Here is a 23,268-nt window from a genome sequence, read left to right on the forward strand (position 1 = left end):
AGCATAATGAAATATAGCACTGTGGCACCAGTAATCTTCTAGCTGTAGTTACTTTTTATCTGCTAAGATTATCATTCATTTTAATCGCAAAAAAGATTATCATTCCATTTCCAATAATTGACCCATAAACCTTAGGCAAAATGTATCCAGTACCCTATACAGTCCATGAACAGGCTGTTTCCGGTACACAGTAGTTGACCTTGGCCAACTTTAGACGATTGCACCTAAACTACCATTCAAAGAGAAATTCCGAAAGCCAATGCCTGCTCTTACTTTAAGAACAAGACATTCATTCTTTCTGGCATGGAAATTGAAATCTCCGTGTCCAACTGCAATACTGACATTTTACATGATTCGTTTTTCTACTGATAATTATTTTGTGCAGGTACCTGCTGTTTTGCTAATCGTTCCGTTTGAAAATGGAAAGGATTCGTGGTCAGTTTAGTCAATGTACTTAAACAAATAAAAGGTTAGTTCCCCTGACTGAATATTCATTTTTGCGGGCAACCAACTACTGAATATTCATGAGTTGCAAATTTATGAAAACCAAGCTTCAGAGGAGAATTTTAATTCCCCTGACTGTCTCAGTTAGCAACCATCGCATACTAGTTCTAGAAAAGAAATAGCAACACACCATCCTGCCCTCTTCTCCAAACATTTTTATACCCTCATCCAGCACAACACAATGGCAAACAGCTTGTTGTTAACGTCATTGCAAAGTCAAAGAAAGTAGGAGAAGGAAGCAAAGGAAGGCGAGGAGGAATCGGCGATAGCAGAAACATCGATTGCTGCATCTGCAGCCCCATGGCCTCCATGTACATGCTTCCAAGGACCGCCGTCTGTGCTCCCTGCTATGAAGGTGCCAAGGCCATCATCGCCTTCCTGAGCAGCGACGAGCAAGAAGAAGATGATGGCCATGGGTCTGTCAAGTCCCGCGGCTCGATCAAACCTAACAGCTCAACCAAGGCAAGAGTTCCTCACTGTTTCTGATGCTACACATCTCAATTGGATATATGCTTCCACTGAGAATTAATCTCGATTGATTTCATAAGGCTGTAACTACATGTCCGAATTGTATGATTGCACCCTTTTGTTCGTTGCAAGGTGTGCTGTTCGTTCATTGGCGTGTCGTTTGGTTTGATAACATTGTTTGTGGTTACTAGTTAGCTGCATGTCTCAATCGCAGTTGCATGCTTGAACCGAAAGGATTGGTTAGAATGACACGGTATTGTCGATTTGTGTTAGAACAGTTCGCGTTTCCCTTTGTTTTGGAAACCTTTGCAATTCAGAATAGAGTCGCCTTGATTGTCATCTCTGTTTGGTCGCTTGTGAGTAGGTCTTTGATCTCTGCCATTTCACATTTGTAAAAACAACTCTGAATAATATCAAGACTAGACAATGAGGGAACTCTGAAAATGTAATGAAATGATTTCTGCCTGATCCATATTGAAGTAGGTAATTGAAGTATAAGCGAATTGTCCATATCTTCGTATCATCTTAGGCTTTTTGTTGAACTGATCGGTGCATGTAGCTCAGTATAGTATTAGGATTGGAGGTCTCGATTCCGAGCCTTGATGGGCGTAATCAAATAAAAAATTGTAATCAACTCATATTTTCACGTCTGAAGCCTGAGGTAGCCTCCACGTGAAAAGTGTTGAAGTATAAGCAAATTGTGCATCATTTTTCATCAGCTTAGACTTTTAGAGGAACTAATTGGTGCATGTAGATCAATAGTAATGACACTAAAGTTGGTGATGCCAATATTTTCATCAACAAATTTCCTCTCTCTTTTCTTGTTTTCTGATGCACTGCAGGGGATGAGAGATGCATGGGAGGGGGTGAAGGAGATGAGAAACAGGGAGGAGGAGGCCAGCCACAGGGCTGCCTACCTTCAACAAGGCTTGGCGCTGGCGTGGGAGGAGGGAATCCACACCGATATCGTCGTGAAACCTGGCACTGGGGGCCCAATTCCAGCCCACAAAGTCATCCTGGTAAGTGGGCTTTCAGCCTGAAATTATGGATAAGTGGGCTTACTGTATTGAGATAATTATACGTGTGTCACCTAATCTTAACGAAATTCTCGATTTACCCTAAAAAAATTATTATCCTATCATCAGTGGAAAAGTGTCATCACCGTCATAATAAAGATGGTGGCACCTCTGTTATAATAGCAATGACACTTAGTAGAGAATAAAAAAACTAAATTAATGGTATAAAAAGGAGTACAATTTTTAAGTGACAAATGGAGAATTTCTACTATCTTTGGCTCAACTCGTTTTCACGTTTGATGAATGCACGCATGCAGGCCGCGAGGTCGAAGGTGTTCCGTCACATGCTGTCCTCTGACGAGCACTGCAAAGCCCCTGCCGACGACTCCATCTCCCTCCCGGATCTCTCCCACGACGGCCTCTCCCTCTTCCTTGCCTTCCTCTACACCGGCGCCCTCGACCAGGACCTACCGGAGCGCCACCTGCACGCGCTCCTTATCGCCGGCGACAAGTACGACGTCCTGTTCCTGCGGAGGGCCTGCGAGGCGCGGCTCGCGGTGCATGTGGAGCCCCGGAACACGCTGCGGACGCTGGAGATCGCGAATGCATTTTTGGATATCACGATGGCGTTTATAGAAGTTCGAGTGAATACCAAAGTTGTATATCTTTTCAAGCACTACAATATAGAGTTCAAAAACGTCCAATTTGGAGTGCAAACGGTGGAGATATCATCCTCGAACCAGAACCATCTATTTCGTATTCCACACGTTCGTTTCGTCTTCCACCTCCGGCCATTTCCTCTCCCCACTTCGTGGACAGCCGCCCCAAGCTCTATAAATAGGACCAGAACGCCTCCCCTGCCCTTTACCATTCACCCAAAACCCTATCAGCCACCGCTATCCTACACGGGCGTCATTTGCCATCACGGACAGCCACGTCGCTGCCGTTTGGCATCCGCATTCCCAACGATCCAGTGTACAAATCACCGAGCCCCTTCACCACCATGAGCCCCTAGCTGTAGCACACAACTCCACGAAGAAGAATATCCATAGGAGAATAGAAAACGATAGGATCTACATCGCGTTCACGCTGCTCTGTGTCTGGCCGCGTCCAGGGCGCGAACCGACAATCCCATCGGCGTTCCCGATGACTCCAACTAGATCATGTTGCGCCACCCACGTCCTCCTATAGAATGTCAAATTCCAATCAGGATCGCCAAAAGGTTTGTCCGGATAAGCAGCGACGCAGCAGGAACGCGAGTCCAAATGCCAACACCGCCACCGAAGTGGATCTTAGATCTCATCGACAACGGTACGTTTCTGCTACCCCGACCACCACCATCGTGTGTTCCTCACCATGTTCTACAACTCTAGATTAATCTCGTTGCTTAGAACCTTGTGTAACACATCGTTCCTTGGTCCATGTCTTTTCAGCCGCACCGCAGTAGGATGGCATCGACGTTTCCGGTGCTCTGGCCCTCCAAACACTGCGCCCCTTTTCTACCGAGTGCCCCTGGTGTTCTTACACAATAGCACAAAGTGGATAGCCCAAAGGAGCAATGATTTCACCGTCATCTACGTCGTCGTGCATGCTGCCTCACGCTTTGGTGCGTCCAGCGCGTGCACTGGGGATACTGTCCGCGTTCCCGTCTATCATGATGCTATAATGATGCACCAACCATGTCACGATGTGTTCCATCAAGCCATCTATATGTCCACAGGAGATCACAGTAGGATCTACGGCAACACCACCAGGAATGCAATCCCAACTTCCAATATCGTTGCACAATCTCACCAAAGTTCCAACAGATCAATCTCCTTCTCAGGTGAAGTTCTATCCAAAACTCTACCCTAGCATTGTGTTCCTGATATACATGAAGCTCTGTGTTCAAGTACTTTCATTGAATTCATAATCTAACTCTAGGAACGCGAGTGTCTTTGTTGTTGCATCTGTTCGCGATCACCACCCAAACCTAGCAGCGTTCATCGTTGTTTTGTTGGTACCTCAGAACATCCCTGCCTTTACCAACAATACCACAGAGCTTTCCTTCTCACGTTCTATGCCATACTTCTCTTGTTTCACTGAAACGCCACAGAAGCCTAGCGTTGATGTCAGTGGCCACGCGCCCGATCGCTGCCTCCGATGAAACTCGATCCCCTCCATCGTGCGTGCGCCTCTGAGCGTCGTAGCCAAGGCAAGCACCTTCTCAAGTCCACGGCAACATGGCTGCCTGTTCTGAGCCGACTGTCATCGCCATCGAGCCACATCACGTCGCCGACGCCGAGAGCCCACCGTCGGCCATCGCCCCGTTCCACTCTCTCTATCCCCTCTGTTGGTATGCATAATTACAGAAAAACCCCTCCCTTTCTCTCTTTTGTTTCTATCTTTATTTCCTAGCCCCTACCTTCTATAGTCAATTATGTTCCATCCCTTATAATTCAAATAGAGTTCATCATTTCAAATCTTGTTCAATGAATTTCATCTAAATTCCAAGTCACTTTCTAAATTCATCTGAATTCAGCAAGTTTCAAACGAATCATCCTTGTTTGTGTCCGATAATTAATTGGTCACGTGGTAATATATAATTCTAGATATTATTTTAATAACTGGATGCATATCAGATGGCTTCGATGTGTAGAGCTCACATATCGCTGCACATAGGATATGAATTTAATATTAAAATAATATTGATAAAATTATATAAGATCTCGCATTTCAATATTCTCGGACATCTTTGTACGTCCTTCTCTGGCAAAACCCCAGTTTTTATCGTCTTCATGTTAAATCCAGTCAGCCTAGTTCTTTCTTCAATGAAAGCCCCAACCCTTGGTTCTTTCCTCTTTTGATTTGCAGATTGGATTTATTTTGTATTTGTTTAGTTTTGCTTTTAATTGCATGTCTTCACGATTAGAGTACAATGTGTCTAAAAGAATCGATGATCTGCAAAGTCAAGACTTCATGATATTCCAAGACCGAGTTTACGAAGATAATGAGTAGCATCCAGGAAAGTGTCATTGCTCATTTTGCACCTAACTTAGGGTTTTCTGTTAGTTGTTTATCCTTTATGCATGCTTATCTAAATTGGAATCTCATGATTAGGGTTTACTATTATTTGTATCATTTTCCTTGTCGTCATTGATGAGTCCTAGGAATAAAGGGTAGATACGCTAGTTGCTGACATGGTTGGGTTATAATTTAAACATGACTAAGGTCTATGCAACCTGAACTGAGAATGGTAATTTTGTAGTAGTATGGAGTTTAGGGATCCTAACAGGATGGTTGGTTTGAGAACGGTGCGGAAAGCGCATGTGTTGTGCTGCACAGTTGGTTTATGGTTGTTCCTGTGTGGGATCATAAGGATCGGTTCTTGAAGCCTGTAACCCGGCTAAATAGCACAACCACAAGGCCTATATGGGTATGGTCTAGCCAATTAATTAGCTACCCCTCTGGTTCTATAGGCACCAGTGGATGGTTGAATGGCACAAGAGGGGGCTTCTTCAGTGATGGAATCACTATTAGCAGTGAAACCTCAGTGGGTGCTTGTAGGTCGGCATGAACTTTGTAAAGGCCTTGTAGTGATCTCCTGGTACACAGCTCGGAAGTGTGTGAGTGCTTGGTCGGTACGGCAACATGGAGACTGTCACCTGGTAGTGCGGGTGATGAAATCATGACTCATGGGTAAAGTGCGCAAACTCTGCAGAGTATAAAAGTGATCGATCAGTTGTGCTCACGGTCAAGAGCGGCATGGACTTCTTCTTGATTAATTGGGATCAGAGTTCTGGTATGGATGGTTGAGTAGCCAGGTAATGGGATTACCTGGTGAATTATGGTAGCCGGATATGTAATATCTGGTGAGTTTGGTAATCGGATGGAATCCGATGAGCTGTTCCTCTTGTTTAAGTTGTGTCTTCACACTTAGTAAATAGGATATTTGATTCTTGGAGTTATAGGTTAAGGTTGCTTAGTGCACTAAAATAGTGTCTAACCTTTTCTTGACTTAAGCCCCATGTCATGCTTTCCCACACTTGCAGAGTACATTACGTACTCACATTTGCTATTTTGAATAATAAATGTTGCTCAGTTGGAGAAGACTACAAGGAGATCAAGGAAGCTGCAGGCTATAATAAAGACGGAGCGTCCTAGATCGCGTTGCTCCCAGTCGATTGCCTATGGTGTGCTCTAAAGCTTTCATTGGAGTTTCCTCTTGTTCTTCCACTACTGTTTAAAAACTATGGTATCTATTTCAATAAAGTTATTTTGTTCGATATAAAACTGTATATCACTTATTATGTCACCGCATGCATGATGAAACTGATCCTATCATACATGTGGAATGCACCTGGTTATTCTTTTGAAAACCGGGCAAGATAGGACTTGAACTTAACGCATGAGTTCATGAAATAGCCATGCAACTTTATGTGAGTATTAATTTATGAAACCGCCATGCAATTCATGAGAGCACCAGATGGACTTGAGCAACCTTAATTTATGAAACAATCATGCAACTTTACAGCAAGCAAACGTGCATGAGACCAAAAATCAATTCATTAACCGGCCACTAGTAACTGCGTGCATGCGGTCAATTCCCATTACAAATGCTTAATGCATTCGGATTTCTTCAAGAAACACGCACTCACATTTTAGAACACAACATACTGTTAGTTCTTTTGAAGAGAGATGAGAGGATATTTCAACCCCGTGATTCTTATTTTTTAAGTCTAGCAACCATCACACTAAGATATTTTCATATAAGAACCATTTTTCTTCATTAGTTACATAGGACATTTTCTAACATTCTCTCACTTGGCCCGTGTGATAACTTGAATAATTCAATAAACCTTAAGTGCACACTTTTCATCGAATTTATCAAGTTAACATTAAGTTGAAAATGGGTGATTGAATCATGGCGGTCACAAGTCATCAACATGATTCCTTCCATGTATTACATATCGACCCAATTCAAACCAAACTTTATAAGAATACAATTATTGTTATCACACCTCAACCATAATGGTATGTATATTTATGTGGATAACATACAAAACAAACTTTTTGAATTCACTTAACAGTACGAGCAACAATATTCATGTGTACACATCATACTAATAAGGTTTTATCTATAATACCCATCCTTTCTACATGGCCAATGAAAGTCTTGGACGACAATGCCTTTGTCAGTGGATCCACAATCATCAGATATGTACCAATATGCTCAATTGATACATTCCTCTTTTGTACTTCTTCTTTGACTAACAAGTACTTCAAATCCATATGTTTTGCACCCTTCGAGTACTTGTCATTTTTAGAAAAGAAGACCGCAGTGGAATTATCACAATATATCTTTAATGGTCTCTCAATATTGTCAGGAATATGAAGATCAGACACAAAATTCCGCAGCCACAGAGATTGAATAGTGGCCTCAAAGCATGCCACAAATTCTCCCTCCATAGTGGCAGTAGCAATTACAGATTGCTTCCCACTCTTCCATGAAACTGCTCCTCTAGCCAATAGGAACACATAGCCGAATGTGGATTTTCTTGAGTCCACACATCCGGCATAGTATGAATCTGTATAACCTACTACCTCTAAATGGCTGTGATCTTTGGTTCTTTGTAAATACCAAAGAGTTTTCTTTCCAGCTATCTAATGAACTTTTTTAGGATTACTTTGATAACGACCAAGCATTCCAATAACAAAGCTATATCTGGTCGAGTACATATCGAAGCATACATTAAGCTCCCAACAAGCGATGCATATGGAATCGATTCCATTTCTTTACGTTCCAAATCATTTTTTGGACATTGCATTTGGCTAAATTTATCCCCTTTCTGAATTGGAACCAATTCTACGAAGAAATTTTCCATTCTGAACCTCTCCAATACTTTGTTAATGTAACATTTTTGAGACAATCTCAACAATCCTTGTTATCTATCACGGAATATTTCTATTCGAATAACATAGGATGCCTCTCCCATATCTTTAATTTCAAAATTATTGGAGAGAAACTTCTTTACATCATGCAACAAAGACTTATCATTAGTAGCAAGCAGAATGTCATCAACATACAGGACTAAGATAATGAAATTGCTCTGACTGACCTTCATGTAGATACACCGATCAACGGAATTTTCTACGAAACCATACGTCATGATGGTATGTTGAACTTAATATACCATTGTCTGGATGCTTGTTTCAACCCATATATTGATTTCTTTAATTTACACACCAAATTTTCTTTTTTTGGAGCAGAAAATCCTTCCGGTTGGTTCATATAAACTTCTTCGTCCAAGTCACCATTCAAAAAGGCGGTCTTTACATCCATCTAGTGGAGCTCTAAGTCATAATGTGCCACCAAAGCCAAAATGATTCTCATGGAGTCCTTCTTTGAAACTGGAGAGAAGGTCTCTGTATAGTCAATACCTTCCTTTCGTGTAAAATCTTTGGCGACAAGTCTATCTTTGTATCTTTCAATATTGCCTTCTGAGTCACATTTGGTCTTAAAGACCTATTTACATCCAACTCGTTTTCAACCCTTATGCAATTCAACCAATTCCCAAACTTTATTTTCATCCATTGATTCCAACTCTTCTTTCATGGCATTGAATCAGTTTTTAGAATTATCACATTCCACGACTTGATTAAATGAGACTAGATTATTTTCGATACTCAAGTCACATTCTTGCTCAAGTGAGTAAACCACATGGTCATCCAGTCTTTTCTGTCTTATAGACTGTCGCACTATGTTGTCATTTGACATCTCACTTACACATGTCGCTTGCACATTATTAGCTGGTTCAGAGATTGTTCTTTCAACATTATCATTAGATTGTGATAGAACACTGTTAGGAGTAGTATTAGATCGAATTTCATTGATATCCACTTTTCATATATTTCCACTCCCACTAATCTCACCATTTTTAATGAACTGAGCATTTCCAGTTTCAACTATTTGCGTACTATGGTTAGGATAATAAAATTTGTACCCCTTTGACTTTTCAGGATAGCCGATGAAGTAACCACTAATAGTCCTTGCATTGAGCTTCTTTTCATATGGATTATATAATCTTATTTCTGTTGGGCAACCCCAAACATGCAGGTGCCTTAAACTAGGTTTCCTCCCTGTCCACAGTTCATAAGGAGTTTTAGGAACTGCCTTACTAGGAACCCTATTCAGCAAGTACACAACAGTCTTTAATGCATGCATCCACAAAGATAAGGGTACATCACAAAAACTTAGCATGATCCTAACCATTTCCATGAGAGTACGATTCTGCCTTTCAGCCACCCCATTTTGCTGAGTTGTTCTAGGCATTGTATACTATGCACAGATGCCTCGACTTTCAAGAAACTTTGCAAAGGTGCATGGACATTTCCCATTTTCATCAAACTTTCCAAAGTACTCACCTCATCTATCAGACCTCACCACCTTCACTTTTCTATCAAGCTGCATTTGCACCTCATTGACAAACACCTCAAGAATGCTTACAGCTTGAGATTTTTCATGCAACAAGTATAGATAACAATAACATGAGAAGTCATCAATAAAGAGAATTAAATACTTTTCACCATCCAAGAAGGAACATCAAATGGACCGCAAATGTTAGTATGTATCAACTGTAATAGTTCACTAGTCCTTGTGGTGAGATGCTTTGATATGTGTGAGGTTTGTTTACCCTTAATACAATCCACACACATCCTAATCAACAAAATCCAATTGAGGTAAGATTTCACTAGCCTCAAAACTCTTTCTTTGGATATGTGACCTAATCTTTGATGCCACAAGTAAGCAGATCACTCATTATGTGCACTACGTTGATTTTTAATAACATGCTCGACATGAAATAGGAATTTAGAAAAATCATCATCAAGTTTAAAGCAATATAAACCATCAATTAAAATACCAGAACCATAATAGTATTTATTCTTATATAATGAGAAGATACCATCTTCAAACATAAACTTAAAATCTATTACATTCAACTTGCTTATAGATATTAGGTTTCTAGTACATTCAGGAACATAAAAACATTCTTTCAAGTCTAAGTGTAGACCGGTCTCGAGGATTATTCTGTAAGTTCTGATCCCTTCAATATGTGCCTTCAGTCTGTTCCCCATGTATAAAAACTTTTTAGGTTCATTTATAAGTTGGATCGAAAGGAATCCCTGCATAACATGTGAAACATGAGTAGTAGCACCAGAATCTAACCACCAGGTATTGTAAGAACTTCAATGAGATTTGATTCTAAGTATACATAAACACAATGTATACCTTTCTTTTCAAACCATTTCTTCCTCTTCTCGCAATCCCTCTTGAAATGACCAATTTTCTTGCAGAAATGACATCTCAATTTCTTAGGGATTTGCCCCTCATTAACATGAAGTGAATCTTTCGCCACCTTCTTTCCCTTCTTCCCTGGTTTTCCTTTGCTTCTGCTAGCGTCGTTATGCACTATGAGATGGAAAGACAGATCCCTGTTTTTCTTTATCCTTCCTTCCTCCTGAATCAATATGGCCTTGACTTCTTGAATATTCCACTTTTCTTTAATGGTGTTGTAATTCACGTGGAACGGGCCAAACTCAGAGGGAAGTGAGTTCATAATAAACTGGACCAAAAAGGATTTGTTCACGTCCATGCCCATGGAGTTCAATTTTGCGACAATGGTTGCCATACTTGTCACATGATCATGAATGGGAAGCGACCAATCAAACTTCTTGGTCGTCAACTCACTCATGAGACTCCCCACAACGGACTTGTCGGCAATATCCGAGTGAGAGTATTCCTTCACCTTCTCCATGAATTCTTTTGCACTCTCATTCATGGGCATTGATGGCTCGACATTTTCAGCAATTGTTAGCCGCATCAAGTTCAAACATAGCCTGTTAGACCGTTCCCAAGTTCTAAAAAAGGCGCAGTCATCCTCACTAGTTTCTTCAGTAATGGTTGCGGGCTTATCAAGAACTAGTGCTACATCAAGTTCTAAAAAAGGCGCAGTCATCCTCACTAGTTTCTTCAGTAATGATTGCGGGCTTATCAAGAACTAGTGCTACATCTAAATCCATAGCACCTAAATGAAACCGAATTTGTTTGGCCCAATCATTATAGTTTAGCCCGTTGAACTTGACAATCCCATAACTTTGACTCATCAAATTAATTGATGATGCCAATATTTTAAAAGCTCGCATATTAATACTTTGAGTAAATAAAATGGATTCAAGAAAACCTTAAGTGTGTGTCTAAAAAACATCTTTGGATGAAATTTAGATACATGCTGGAACAAAAATGATGCTAAAATAAATGCCTTTATTGGATAATCAACTGCGCTCGAATAATAAGAATGCTATCTTTGGATAGACTTATAAATATATAAAGCATGTCGATGTATCCCTTTTATGTTACCAATTGTAAGCAATGGTACATCTTTGGATGGGCTCCTATTATACAATTAGTGAACTCAATTGTTCATTATATTTTCCAATAATTAGCATCAATTTTATTTGAACAATTGAAATGCACAACTAAAATATTTACGATTCCTTTTTTATGCCAGGTCACTTTGGTGACTAACATGTTTTGATAATAAAATATTTAGTTGACATATTATTAACAATTATGCTCATAAAAACAATCTGTAAGCGTTTGTCCATTGATTTCCATCCAATACCATGCGGATAAACATAATCCATTTGTTTACTAGTTGGTCCTGTAATCATGTAACATTACATAACGAAATAACTTTCATGTAGCATGCATCTTTTATTGGTATAAGAAAGAGGCGACCAACGTATTCGAGAATAATTATCATGGTATATCAAATGTGCTAAAATCTGGCTCTGGTACCAAATGTAAGCAAAATTTGTGGAAGCTATACAAGATTGTATTAGCACAAATTGATTTAACCGAATAAAATAAAACAGTCTTTATGTGTGCATCGCACAACTCAACCATTCATATGCTATACCGCACAAACTTACCAGCTTGCATATTAGCTCCTTACATATTGAATATATTGATCTCCTCTCTTCCTTCTACTTTTCTTGTTCTCTTGATGATTAGAGAACTACTCTCATATGTGTTCTTGCTTTCCTTTCTCTCTAGCTTGCTTCAAATGTTCTCACGATGGGTCATATATGTAGCAGCACCGAGAGCGCCCGATGAACTGAAGCTTAACGCATGAGTTCATGAAACAGCCATACAATTTTATGGGAGCATTAATTTATGAAACTGTCATGCAATTCATGGGAGCACCCGATGGACTTGAACAGCCTTAATTTACGAAACAATCATGCAACTTTACTGCAAGCAAGCGTGTATGAGACCAAAAATTAATTCATTAACAGGCCACTAGTAACTGTGCGCATGCAATCAATTCCCGTTACAAATGCTTAATGTATTCGGTTACTTAATGTATTCGGTTTTCTTCAAGAAACAGTTCTTTTGAAGAGAGAGGAGAGAGTATTTTAACCCTATGATTTTTATTTTTTAAGTCTAGCAACCATCGCACTAAGATCTTTTCATATAAAAAATATTTTTCATCATTGATTACGTGGGACATTTTCTAACACTCCAAGCTCACCAAGCTGCTACCAGAGATGCACTACACCAAGCTGGTTCTTCAGAGCGGCGCCATCTCCGAGCTGGACACGCACAATGACTTCATGGCTGCAGGGACGAGCGGCACCTACACCAAGCTGGATGGCATGTAGAAGGCGCACGAGACCACCCTCATCGACGGTACTGGACTCCATGTCCCATGGGACCCGGGCGGCGCGAAGCCAGCGGCTTGAGGGCAAGCAGCTTTTCCAGTGGAGAGGAATGTCATATACTGCCCTGCTGGACTGGCGCCTACGGTGCTCCAGGTTGGTGTGGCTGCTGCACAAAAGGAAAGGAAGACACCATAACGGGGATCGAACCAGTCAAACCGAATCGACTCTCTTTCCGTCTCCTCCCTTCTACTGTTCTTCTCCTACCTCCAGCTCCTCCTTCCTGGTTCTCTCTCCCTCTCTTTGTACCCGGTTTAGCTTGCTTCTTCCTTTCCTCTTTTCCCCAATTTGTACTTCAACCGACTGTTGAACACCAAAGTGGGTTGATTTGGGTGTTTGTGAGTTAGCTTGATTGCTTGATTCGATTGAGGTCCGTGACACAAACATGTGAAACAAGTCCCTTCTGATCAACTGAGCTCACAACTATAGAAAAGAATGCAAGTCCGCAGGAAAAAAAAGCTGAAGTGCCACATATTCATTACCATCACCAGAATCTCAGTTTTTGTGCACGCATACTCCCTAGATGGTATAGATTCTACCTGTTACAACTAATGTTACACACAACCTTCTACTTCAAAATGGCATTTACCATTTGATCACGCCGGTAGCTTGCTCCAATATAACCATCAGCAGGAACAGCAAAATTGCTGCATATCAGGGGTTTTTTCTCTGCAAGAAATCCAACAGCCCTTTCTTCAGAACCAATTCGAATAGTCAAAGTCTCGGAGCTTCCTGAAATGCTTCTCCACATCTTGTCTCGACTTTGCCCACTCTTCTCTTTGGATGACAGTGCTGGCATCGTCCCTTTTAGTCTGATACAGTGATGATATCAATAGCCAAAATTACTTTTTAAGCCCATTTAAACAAAACAAAAGGCTTCATTTTTTAAGTAAGCAGACTACCTTGTCGATAATTCTAAAAGACTCCCCTCCATCGCGTATGAGTAGCAGGTCATTTTGCCTATCTCTTTTCTTTCCTTCAGGAACACTAACCTGTCACAGACGGGTAGATATCAGTGACCTAATTGCACCACAAGTATGTTTTTTTTAAATTATTTATTTGGTACTCGGTGGCATGTAGAATATTCTCAAATGCCATTAAATAGATAATGAATTGACAAAATTTTCGTTGTCAGATACATCAAGATAACACATACAGAGGGTACTAGGATTATTAGAACCTGACAAAGATCCCCAGCAAAACAATCAAACCAAATGTACATTCATGTAGTAGCTAACAAAGCAAATGTGCAGTTGCGACTAGCTAGTTGAAATTGAACTTTCATTGTCAGGATAAATTGAGCATTTAATATACAGAAAAGGCAACAACAATCAAAATTATTGAAGATCCAATTCATGGAATCTAAATATATCAAACCAGATCTCTTATATTACTTTTTCCGAATTTAGATATCGAATATCCTACCACAACTTTCGCTCTTGTGATTGACCTTGTTTTTGAATCAATGACATAAATCTCCTCAAAATCAAGGAAGAAATCTGGGTCATCAGAACGCCTGTTTCTATAGTGTTTGGTTAAGAAAACCTGCAATATAAAAAAATATGAGGCATTTAATTTTTGAATAAGAAAATCACAAATCCAGACGTGCACGTGCTTAATGCATCATAACTTGGAGAGGCAATCTAGCCAGTGGCGAACCCAAAACAAAAATGACCGGGTGTCTCGGACTGGCCTGCTAGAGGTCCGGATGTCCTACTTGTTAGGCTAGAGAGTGCCATATGAACTGCTACATATGATATATCACTAGAAAACAAAAATTTAACTGATGCACTGTGCACCCTGTGAACACAGGGTGCACCCGCCCCTGAATCTAGCAGTGTCAAACTACAACGTACATAAACAATAAGGATCAAGCAAAAACATGTATTATGATAACAGTCACGTGTCACATTCTAGGGTGAAATCGAGTTAGCCTAAAAGAATCCCACTGATTAAGGGTAAACCAAGCAGGATAACATGGGAACCTAGGTAATTTACTTAACTTATTTCCTGTTTTAGCATCTATAATAACTGGGCAGAGAGGACAACAAACAATGCATCGTGCATTCCATAAGGTGAGCTATAAATTCAAATAACTACTACACGAGGAAATTAAACCTGTGAGCAGAATGCTTTTAAGATACTTCACTAAAGCAATCTCACATGAATAGCAGCTTACACATGAACACTAAATATACATTTTACCTCACAGGTCACAACTACAACCAGTAAGGCGTTTCCTCACCAAACTACTATATATTCCTACTTGAATTGTACGGCAAGAAGCTAGGGAGAAACATCTTAATCTTTACAGAATATGGATGGTAACTTGCAAAGGAAATTTGCCAAGTCCATGTTGGCTTGTGGCGGAACAAACTAAAGAAAGCAGACAAAATTCTCAGCATACCTTCATGATCTCCCTCTCTGTCTTGTACAGGGGATCACGCAATTGCTCAACTGGTGGCTCACTTACGTAGTAGCGGCCAAAGTTTTTCTTCGTGCACCTCACGTACTAATTTCAACAAGAAAAGTAAAAGTTAAACCTCAAGGCGGATTCACATCCGCCCTAAATACAAAATAGCTGAAACATATGGGGACCTTCTGTGGCATTGGGGCAAGAACCCTCGGAATGGAGTAGATGTCAGTGTCGGGCGGTGTGACGTACATCTGTTGCACAGATAGCCATATTCAGTTAAATGTTGAACGAGCATCACACAATTGGGTTGAAACAACACAAAAGATACGTTCTTTGTCACTATGGATAGCACTGCCATACACATGTTCGATGAAATGTCACACTGACCAAAAGCAACATCATAGGCAATTCCGATGAAATGCCGCAAGCAATTAGTAGTCCTGTCCGAGAGAGATGCACTAGACGTAGGAATGAGAGAATACCTCTCTGAAGTCGAAGACGTCGTCGTCGGGGTCGGGCACCTTTCGGATAAGGAAGTCGCAGTGGAGCAGGCGAATCTTGTGGAACTCGTCCTCGTCGACGGTGTAGTCGACGACGGTGTCGAAGGCGGAGTCCTGCGTGGAAACGAAGCTCTCGGCGGCGACCATGGCGATGTCCCCCTCTTCCCCTCCCTGGGAGAGCGAAAAAGGCGGCGGCTTGACGGGGGCGAGGAGGCGGTCGTAGTCGACGTCGTAGTCCTGCTCGTTGTCGACGTCGTCGTCCTCGCCGACGCCGTCGGCGTCGTCGGGGTCGAAGTCGCCGAAGTCGTCGTCCATGTCGCCGTCGCCGTAGGCCAAGGAGACATTGCGCCGGCGCCGCGTGAGGAGGGGGAGGGATGCAGGGCTGCTGCAGTGGGAGAGGGAGAGGAGAGGGGGCAATGGCTTGGGCTTGGGATTGGAGGAGAAGGTAGAGGGCCCGTGGAGGTGGTGGCTGAACGGATAGGGGAGGAGAGGGATGGTCGCCATTTCCGGGCTCCCTGTGTGCGAGGGAGGTTTTGGGCTTTTCCAGCTGCCTAGAGGCTGTCGGATACCGCTGCACGAATCTTGATGTTATGTTTCTTTTTCATATGCAGAATTATCATGGAATTTCTCCAGCCAATGTTTTTATTGGTACTACCTCATCCCTAATATGAGTCCATCTAGAATCGTCCTAAGTAAAATATTTTTAGTTTTGATCATTATTTTTTTTTTTTAAACATATAGATTGGCAAATATAAGAATGATGTTATTAGATTTAACATGAAAAAATAACTTCATAATATATAACTTTTTCTATTTAAAATTATATATATATATATATATATATATATATATATTCTACATCTTAGAGCTCAACACCCAACCTAGTTAACAATCTGGTCTAATCCAACAAACCAACCTAGCCCATCCTATGGTACTGTAGCATCCAGACCAACCCAACTCCCATAGTTAACGTAGCAATGAGCCTACCCTGCATGGTTACTGTAGCATCCGAGCAAGTCTTCGGTAGATGACAAATGTGATAATTTACTTATGACTTAGATTCTTCAGTAATTTTGCTACTATTATGAAAATTTACAATAGGTTAGAAATTAGATTTACTATAAGTTAGAAATTTACTATGTTTTGAAAGCTTTCAAGTAAAAGTATGAAAATTTACTATGATTCGGATGTTTCAATAGTTGTTAGTAGTTTTGTTTATTAGTTATATCAATAATTATCTAGTAGTTTTAAGTCATCGAAAAATTATTCGGTAGCGTCAGTAGTCATCAATAGTTCAATATTCAGTAGTTCTAAGTAATTGTAAAATTATCTAGTAGTTTGTGTCAGAAGTTTGTTCAATAGTGTTAGTACTGTGGACTTAGAACTACTGAACACTAAACTATTTGACGTACTGCAACAACTATTCTACACCCAGGGGTGATGTAGAATAACTTTATAGTGCTTAGTAGTGTTCAATATTTCAGAGTCACGTGAATGCACGCGAAGCTTGTCTTCTTTTGTTCACTTCTGCTCTTTTGTCTTCATCTTCATGAGATTTATTTAAGTATTCAAACCTAAGTTATATAACTATTTCAGACACACCAAATCGTCTGAAACAATTCTCTACAGACACAGAGTTCTCCTCACCCTTTTTTATCGACGTTGAAGACCCATGTAATCATAAATAATTGAAAGGTACCAATAATCGGAGGCACTCATGCAAATGCAGACAAAGACATCAATAATCAGTGACATTCATAAAGTTATAGACAAACAGCAGAAGTGAACAAAAGTAGACAAGTTTCACGCGGGTTCATGTGGCTTCACACTCCGTCGGCAGACGTGTTCTGTCGACAACGAATATATTCTGAATATTTCAGACTATAAGGTTCCTGGCTGCTACATAAACCAAATTAAATAAGGAGGAAAGAGCTCCTCACGTATTTATAAAAGTAGGCTTCAGACAATAGAAGGAAATCATCAGACAAAAGCCACCAGCCATCGAGCAAGCATCCTCCAGAGGAGTGCGAGAGCATCCACCTTGTAATATAGTCTATATTGAAGGAAAGAGTTATGGCATCACCGCTATAAGGTAATCCTTCATGTGTGTAAGTATTTGGGAGTTTTTCAAAAGAGAAAATCATTTGTAAGCTATGCTTGTGGAAATGAAGTAGTGTTATCTTTAAAAATCCCTTGACCTTCTAGTTTATCTATATAAGATGAGTTTTTATGCTATGTACCCTATAGGAGAAACATCTTTGGTAGTTCTCAAGTAATCCATGTATCTGGTATAACCATAATAGGGTGAGGATAACTCTGTATCCGTAGAGAAGTGTTCCCTTTGTGTGGAACTACCTAGGGTGATGACATTATCAAGTATGGTCACGACTAGGGATATTCAGATAACGCTTTACTACTCCTGAAATAAGCTAATGATAAGAATAGTGAGTACGGAGTAGGATTATTACAACTGTTAAACAACTAACATAATTGTTGGATTCGCCAACCTGTAAAGATCCTCAATAGCATTTAGTAAATAGTAATTATGGATAGTAGCCACACATTTTTTATTATAGGCTAATTTAATCAAAGATTACTCTAATTGAAAGCGACGTCTGTCAAATAATATTAATCTGAAAGTGATGTGAGTGCGTGAATAGTCATGAATAGTGCACACGCATGGGTCTTAGCACTTATGGCGTGTGCACTATTCATGTCACTATTCACTTATGACATGTGCACTAGTCACATACTATTCATCCACTCACGACAAACCGCCAGTTCGCCTAACGGATTGGCATGGAGAGGTGGACCGAAGCCCAAGTTAATGAGCTCGGCAAAGCGATTCCAGGACAGCGTGCCCTGCTCACGCTCCACATGCATGAACCATTGTTGTGCTATGTCCGTCAGATGATACGACGCAAGCCAGACTTTCTCTTCTTCCAGTGTACGTTGATCGCGGAAAAATTGTTCGCAGCTGTTGATGAATAGAAGCGGGTTGTCTTGGCCGTCGTATGCGGGGAAATCAAGGGTTGATCCGCAACATATCGATCGTCACGGTGCGGAGGGAAGGAGCCGTCGGGGCACCCGTGTTCCAGGCGATTGATCGCAAGGTGACGGACACGATGCTACTAGTCGATGTTAGAGAACTTACCCTCAATGGCCTCAAGACGATCTAACTTAGCCAGGATGGCTTTCATCAGTGCCGGCGTGTTGTTGACTTCACTGGTACCACTTTCGGCCATGGCGGCAGGCGCAGGAGGTACCTGATCCTAATACCATATGTTATGATTGTGGATGGTGGAGCTGGGCTCGATGGGAGGGCGAGGTCTGGCCTCGCCTTCCCGGAAAAGATAGTACGAAAGATAGAATTTAACTTTCTCTTTGCTGGCCTTTATTCAATCTTGACGTATTTCTTTATAGGGCGAATCAGCTTACCATCCAAATCCAAATACTAACAATCCAATGCTAACAACTCCTAACAAATTGACTCCTAATAATGACTAAATTCTAATAGCAAGCAACTAACTACTAGCGGCTGGCTTCGACGCGGCTGGCTGTCGCTCCTAGCATTCCGGATTGGTCCTCGGGCTGTAAGTCCTTCCCACATGACATACCAGATTCAGAAGTTTACGACATATATACTGTTAAGGTGGATGATAGAAACATGGAGGATAAACCAGCAGCTTCAAGCGCACGGTAAATATGAATCAGTTGCGTTTACTTTGTTCCATTCGTTTCTGTGAGTGTCTTCCTAAGCACTCTTGTTACGTTGGGTTACAAGTGGTCGATGACGAAGATGAATACTATGATGATGACTATCCATATGATACAGATGATTCAAATGGTAAGTGTACAACCATTCTATTTCTGTAATTAGCTGGTGTGGTCCTTTGTTATTTAAATTAGCTTAGCTCTTTCTGTCTTGAATATGCAGCCGAAGATAATCCACTATTCGATTATCCTGATGAGGATAGTGACGGTGAAGATCCTTTTGGGGACATGGAAGGTTCTGATGGAGTACGAGAAGGAAGTAGAGGTGGAAGAAGATGAATAAGGACGATAGGAAACTGCAATGAAATGCACAGTAGTAGATGCAAAGCTGAATGTAATGTTTGACGATGAGATAGGTTCGGCAGGAGATTAATCAATCTACATCTGCAGCGGTATGTGGATTTTCTTCTTTTTCCTGATATTATCCTATGCACTGAAGCGCCATAACTTTGTTCAACTCTTGCATGGATTAGTATCTAGTATATCCCTTTTTCTATCACGGTATGAGCCATGACCCTTTTCTGTCAAGTGGTTTGTGACTTTGGACTTTGGTTTGTTCAATTTCCCAACTTTGGCCGCTTTATTTTGTCAAGACAAAATCTTACTTCTCCCTGAGTTTGGTTTGTCACATTGCCAAAATTCACAGTGAGGTACTTCCATATATTAACCTGTTCTTTGCTCTTGACATTTATTTTCATCAAGTAATAAGACATATAAAACCATCCTGCAGTCTTCAGTAAGTAAAAATGTGCGAGAGATAAAGGAATACATAGAAGAAATATATCGGGGATCAGGGAAACGCGTGCTACTTCTTGGTCATAGCGAGGGCGGTGTAGATGCGTCTGCAGCCCTCTCCCTCTACTGGCCACAACTGAAAGACAAAGTCGCAGGTTTGGTATTAGCCTAAAGTCCATATGGAGGAAGCCCAGTTGCTTCGAGAGGGGCAGCTTGGTGACTACGTCAGGTTACGCAAACCCATGGAAATTTTGGTATCCAAAGTCCTTAAGGTATTTGTCTTGATCATTCCAAGCATTAATCAGCTTACACAGTGGACACCAATGTTTTTGACTCTGTTCATTATCTTGTGTTCAGGGTGATCTGCAGGCTCTAGAAGATCTGATTTAGACCATGCCTAATAGATTTTCTTTGTGACTCAGAATCTCTTCGTGAAGGGATTTTCGTTTCTTTCAGCGTTCCAACGGTTTTTCTTTACGGTTCTTCTCACGAAGGGATTCTCAAATTCATTCACTCCAGAACGAAATTTTATCTCATTTCCCTTCATGAATCTCTTCAAAGAAAAGCTGTTAGAGATGAGGAAAAATAAATAAAATAGTAACAGAGAAGAAAATAAAAAAAATAGTTGGGAATGATCGGAGGAAAGAATTCCTACGACCGCACCTATTACCCCAGGAGATTCCAGTTGTGTCATTCCACACGGAGGCAAACGCTCACAGCTCTCTCTCTCTCTCATGTTGAGCACTTCGAGCTCCCTATTGCTGCGGATGGCAATTCCGTGAGAATCCTAGTTGTAAGGCCATCTTCAGCAGAGGAAGTATTTTTTTTTTTTTGCAGATTCGGTTGCTACAATATTGCTACAGTACTACTGAGAGAGAAAATGGTCCTGCAAATCTGCGGAGCCACTATAGCACCCCGTAACACTGTAGCCGTACTGTAGCAATACTGTCTACAGAGACTGACAGGGGTCCGGAGGAAGAAAACAACGTCTGTATTGTAGCAACGCTGTAGCAGTACTGTTTATAGAGGCCGACAGTGGGCCCGGAGAGAGAAAAAGAGGAGTAGAAGGTAGAAAATAGGGTAGCTGCTGAAGATAAAAAAATAAATGATGTTGTAATAGTGACAGGGGATGTTGTAATAGTATTTTTAGGATGAAAATTTGAGATAGCTACTGAAGATGGCCTAATGCCACTTTCAGCTGCAATGAAATCATGCTCAGAACTGCTAGTGGCAAGGTACGGTGAGAAACTCTCAAACACCGATACTTAAAAAAGAGACGTTATCTATGTCGAATATCATATCTAATATCGATACATGTTGAATACTCATTTGATACGCATCTAAAAAATTGTGTAAATTCTGGAGACGCAATTGGATACTTCAAGGATACACCTAATCCGTTTGTGCCTGCATGACCAAGTCGTTCACATGCCAGCACGCCAATCGCTGCTTACGACACCCTCCCAACTGTGGCAGCGATGAGTTACTCTCTGGCTCTCCTCTTTTCATGTTAATTGGTTAACAAAATTAGTTAGTGGATATGATTTTATGGAGTAGAAACAGTTTTGCATGTTGCGAAGATGGCAAAATAAATTAGTGTTGATGTTGCATAATTTGAATTATCTTTTCTCATATCATATGTAAATTACTGATGAGTTAAATCTAAGCATATGCTCTGATTTGATAGGACATATTGACAATAGTAACCTCTAATTAATTTAGATAATATAAACATGTAATGCAAATTTATTACTATTTTTTAAGTGAAATATGTCTGCGTATTGGATTTTTAAGAAAATGACGCATTTTCCTTTCTGTATCAGTCTGATACCACTATGCGTACCGTATCTGTGCTGCCTAGGGAGAGGAGTGATGGCCTTGTGACAAGAAAGGACGCAGAGGTTCCCGAATCAGCGGTGGTCCGGCTAGAGTGAAAGTTAGAACATCTTTAACGGTTTCTTTTAGTGTTTAGAATTTTTTTATAAAATGATTTTTTCACTTATGCATTTCAACAGTTTCTTTTCATATTTTCCGTCACGAAAAGATTTTAATATTATTTCTTTTCGAATGAGATTCTCTTCTTTCTTTCATAAATCCTTTTAAAAGAAAGTTATTAGAGGTAAGAGAAAATAAAAAGAATAGAAATAAAAAAATAAAAAAACAAAATAAATAAAATATGGTTAGAGGTGATCTTACATACATGGATGGCGTATTCCTCGCAACACATCGCAGGTATGCGAAGCCCTGCTGACTCTGCTTGTCCAGGTTGCACAGAAAAGGAGGCATGAGATGGCCATATCTCTGTAATCGTAGGACTTCGTTGTTGCTGACTGTACAGAGCTTCTGGACCTGTTTTCTTTGGTTTACAGAAGCTTATGAATGCTCTTGCATGTCATGTGAATTTCAAAGGTGGAAATGGCAACGTTAGAAGCGGTTTCCCGTTTAACTTCCTGACACTGCAGTATTTGCTTCCATTTGCTTCAGTGCCTATGTTGAATGAAACAAATTGATATATGAGATATTACTCGTAACAGATCTGAGAAATCAAATAAAGGAGTGTCTTAGTTTGTATGTGATGAGACATTGATAATAATTAATTTATCTTGAATTTGGTTAGTATATGTTTGTGGATGTTTGTTATTGTTCATGATTATCTTAAGTTGATGGTGTTTGGAATTGGTGAATTCTTCTTTGTAAGTAGAAAAATTACATACACCGAAAGTTCTTGTGTGAACATCGGATGTTCCGGTGTGGGTAGTGTATACTCATCGGATTATTTCTTGCAGAGATTAATTTTTCAGACGAAATTGAAGATTAATGCACCAAAAGGTCAAGTGAGTGTGGTAGCTACATCGGAGGATATCACCGAAGCATTTTCAGTGCTAAAGCAGCAATGAAAGCAAACACCGGATGGTCCGGTGATGGACTTTGATAGCGCCGGAGCATTTTCTGCAGAGATGAGATTTTTGGCGCCAAGTTTAATTATGTATGCCGAATAGTCCGGTACTGAAATTGTGAACATCGGAGAATGCACCGGACATTTGTTGCAGAGAGATTGTAGAAGGGTGGTTCAGTGGATTGGCATACACCGGAT

At 40.6% G+C, this 23,268-nt stretch overlaps 2 protein-coding genes and 1 pseudogene across 2 annotated transcripts; 2 read left to right on the forward strand and 1 right to left on the reverse strand.

The window, feature by feature from the left end:
• Positions 1–497: 497 nt before the first annotated feature.
• On the forward strand, positions 498–7,402 carry LOC133905650 (BTB/POZ domain-containing protein At1g01640-like). Its single transcript, XM_062347425.1, has 4 exons — positions 498–966; positions 1,815–1,991; positions 2,306–2,632; positions 7,355–7,402. Exons 1-4 carry the CDS (start codon positions 805–807, stop codon positions 7,400–7,402), a joined length of 714 nt encoding a protein of 237 aa, XP_062203409.1. The 5' UTR covers positions 498–804.
• A 5,792-nt stretch (positions 7,403–13,194) lies between these two features.
• LOC133906722 (PLASTID TRANSCRIPTIONALLY ACTIVE protein 6, chloroplastic-like) lies at positions 13,195–16,218 on the reverse strand. Its single transcript, XM_062348700.1, has 6 exons — positions 15,648–16,218; positions 15,348–15,416; positions 15,157–15,261; positions 14,175–14,294; positions 13,652–13,741; positions 13,195–13,561 (listed from the first exon to the last, which is right to left on the reverse strand). Exons 1-6 carry the CDS (start codon positions 16,167–16,169, stop codon positions 13,445–13,447), a joined length of 1,023 nt encoding a protein of 340 aa, XP_062204684.1. The 5' UTR covers positions 16,170–16,218; the 3' UTR covers positions 13,195–13,444.
• A 2,690-nt stretch (positions 16,219–18,908) lies between these two features.
• On the forward strand, positions 18,909–22,481 carry LOC133905652 (uncharacterized; annotated as a pseudogene).
• Positions 22,482–23,268: the final 787 nt, after the last annotated feature.

This window comes from Phragmites australis, chromosome 23 (assembly GCF_958298935.1).
Source record: "Phragmites australis chromosome 23, lpPhrAust1.1, whole genome shotgun sequence".
In the NCBI taxonomy this organism is placed as follows: domain Eukaryota; kingdom Viridiplantae; phylum Streptophyta; class Magnoliopsida; order Poales; family Poaceae; genus Phragmites; species Phragmites australis.